Raw genomic sequence first — 3,188 nt, 5'->3', positions numbered from 1 at the left:
AATCAAATCCCTGCCCGAACGGAATTCAATAATCTATTCCCCATAAGATGAAAACACAAAAATTTGGAAGCAAGGTCATCGAATGACGAATATGTGTTCATCCATCTCTCTAATATGCAGTACTATGTCACAACTATGGCATGAAAGAATCAACAAACCTTGAAGAGACGTTGGTGATCAAATGAAACAAGAAAAATATAATTCCAAAACTTTTGCTTCCTTTGCTTCAACTCAAACGGTTAAGTGTTGTTGTTGTGGTGATTGTGACGGTCAGTAGTGGTGATTATATGGGGGAGGAGAATATGTGATGGTGGATTGTAGGGAGTGAAAAGTAGAGATATTTAAGGTATTGATGAAGTGGTGTTTGAGTTGGAAAAGGAGATAAATGGTTTCGAATTTGAGTTGAATCGTTTCTTTTCGTACCCTAGCCACCTTTTTTATTCATATTACTTTTCTTTTTAAACAATTACCTTAGAACGTTTTAAGCCTCTTGGTTTACGCCCGTAAAACATTTACGGCGTCTATCTACAGACTTACTTGGGCATTTTAAATGACATCGCTCAAAAATGGGAACTCTCAATCTACACTTCCATTTACGGTCCATATAACTTGTACGGACCGTAAATTATGGCGTAAATCTTACAATGTGAAGTCATCTAATGATCCTTGGTTTATGCTTCCATTTATGACCCGTAAAATTTATACGGTCCGTAAGTTTTGGCGTAAATCAAGAATAGAAAGATCCTTTACGTTGCCCATATTTTACGCTTCTATCTACGGTCCGTAAATTTTTTACGGGCCGTAGATTCTGGCATAGATTGACTTGAGTTTCTCCACTTCAGCATTTCTGCACTTTTAATCCTGCATCAAAACAAATGTTACCCTATACACACACTATCTAAGTTACAAAAATTAAACATGGGTTTCCTCCCAAGAAGTGCTTCATTTAATGTCGCTGCACGACGGTGATACCCATTTTAACTCTGGGTCAGGGGTATAGCCATGCTTCAGCCTGTGTCGGTTGACAATTCTATCACCATCAATGCAAGCATGGTAATACTTCACCCTATGCCCATTAACTTTAAATGTCTGAGTTCCATCTTCGGACTTCAACTCAATCGCACCATGGGGTGAAGCACTCACCACTTCAAATGGACCAGAAAACTATGATTTTGACTCTCCAGGCAACAACTTTAGTCTCAAATTATACAACAGCACCAGATTTCGTTTTTAAAAATCTCTCTTGAGGATATTTTTATTATGGTAATGTTTCACCCTTTCTTTATACAGTGTTGCACTTTCGTAGGCCTAGTATCGGAATTCATTCATCTCATTCAGTTGAAACAACCTGAGTTTGGTCGCTTCTTCCCAATTCATGTTCAATTTCTTCAAGGCCCGCATAGCCTTATGTTCAAGTTCAACTGGCAGGTGACATGATTTACCAAAAACAAGCTTGAAAAGCGAAGTCCCAATCAGAGTCTTGAAAGCAATCCGGTAAGCCCATAGAGCATAATTGAGCTTGCAGACCCAATCAGTTCTGTTTGCATTCACCGTTTTACCCAAAATACTCTTTATCTCTCGATTAGATACTTCAAATTTCCCACTTGTCTGAGGATAATAAGGGGTTGCCACCCTATGCTTTACTCCATACTTCTCCATCAATCCCGTAAAGGCTCTATTGCAAAAGTGAGAACCACCATCACTGATTATCGCCCTCTGGGTACCAAAACGAGTAAATATGTTCTTTTTCAAGAATCCCATGACACTCTTGGCTTCATTCATAGGTAAAGCCACTGCTTCTACCTAATTAGAAACATAGTCAATAGCCATCAAGATGTATTTCATGCCACAAGAGCTCACAAAGGGCGCCGTAAAATCAATCCCTCAGACATTGAACACTTCAACGTCTATCACAAAGTTCATAGGCATCGCTTGCCTCCTACCAATACTCCTTTGCTATTGGTACTGATCACAAGACTGCACCATCAAATTAGCATCATGAAAGAGAGTAGGCCAATAGTAACCACATTCGAGAACCTTTGCAGCAACACTCGTACCACTATAATGGCCCCCAACTATAGAGTTGTGGCAAGCCTTCAGGATCTCCAACACCTCACTCTCGAGAACACAATGTCGAATAATGTTATAAGTGCATGTTCTGAATAAGTATGGCTCATCCCAATAGTACTGATGAGAATCGCGCAAAAACTTCTTTTTTTGGTAAGATTTGATCTCGTCTGGAATTATACCAGTCACCAAGTAATTAGCCAAATCCACATACCAAGGTGCCACTTGCATAGACATTGCTAAAACATGCTTATCTAGAAAATCATCATCAACATCAAGTTCCTCTGCTAGCACCCCAGTTTCCTTAAGCCTAAAGAGATGGTCAGCAACCCAATTTTCGGACCCCTTTCGATCTTTCACCTCAAAATCAAACTCTTGCAACAAAAGGACCCAACAAATCAGTCGCGGCTTAGCTTCTTTCTTTGCCATAAGATACCTCAACACAGCATGATCAGTGTGGACTATAACCTTGGACCCTAACAAATAGGACCTAAACTTCTCAAAGGTATACACTATAGCAAGAAACTCTTGCTCAGTCACCGTATAGTTCATCTGTGCCGCATTTCCTACTAGCATAGTAGATCGGGTGCATAATTTTATTATGCCTCTGGCCAAGCACAACACCAATTGTGAAACCACTTACATCAGACATCAACTCAAAAGGCAGGGACCAACCAGGAGTAACAATAACAGTAGCAGAAGTGAGATGCTCCTTCAATTCATAAAACGTCTTTCAGCACTTGTCATCAAACACAAACTTAGCCTCTTTTTCAAGAAGCTTGCACATCACGTTAGCAATCTTGGAGAAATATTTGATGAAGTGCTTGTAAAACCTAGCATGTCCCAAGAAACTATGAACACCTTTGACTGAGATGGGTGGAGGAAGCTTTGCAATCACATCTACTTCGCTTGATCGACTTCAATCCCCTTTTTAGATATTTTGTGACTGAGGACAAATACTTCCTTCATTATAAAATGGCACTTCTCCCAATTCAGCACAAGATTCGTCTCTTCACATCTTTTCAGCACTTGACCTAGATGGTCAAGACAATCATCAAACAAATCGCCCACAATAGAAAAATCATCCGTAAACACCTCAAAGAAGTCTTCTACCTTGTCAA

The 3,188-nt window shown here is 39.8% G+C and overlaps 1 protein-coding gene across 1 annotated transcript; it reads right to left on the bottom strand.

The window, feature by feature from the left end:
* Nucleotides 1–942: 942 nt before the first annotated feature.
* On the bottom strand, nucleotides 943–2,643 carry LOC132624114 (uncharacterized). Its single transcript, XM_060338941.1, has 2 exons — nucleotides 2,038–2,643; nucleotides 943–1,164 (listed from the first exon to the last, which is right to left on the bottom strand). Exons 1-2 carry the CDS (start codon nucleotides 2,641–2,643, stop codon nucleotides 943–945), a joined length of 828 nt encoding a protein of 275 aa, XP_060194924.1.
* Between the last annotated feature and the right edge of the window lie 545 nt (nucleotides 2,644–3,188).

Source organism: Lycium barbarum, chromosome 12 (genome assembly GCF_019175385.1).
Source record: "Lycium barbarum isolate Lr01 chromosome 12, ASM1917538v2, whole genome shotgun sequence".
Taxonomy (NCBI): domain Eukaryota; kingdom Viridiplantae; phylum Streptophyta; class Magnoliopsida; order Solanales; family Solanaceae; genus Lycium; species Lycium barbarum.
This window is presented reverse-complemented; position numbering and strand designations above follow the sequence as displayed.

Bases quoted from the DNA above. Each gene is read 5' to 3' on its own strand.
- LOC132624114 (XM_060338941.1), bottom strand. From the start codon at position 2,643: ATGCTAGTAGGAAATGCGGCACAGATGAACTATACGGTGACTGAGCAA. The intron at 1,165-2,037 runs GTTCTCGAATGT...TCAAAATCATAG, and splicing joins GTACGAGTGTTGCTGCAAAG to TTTTCTGGTCCATTTGAAGT.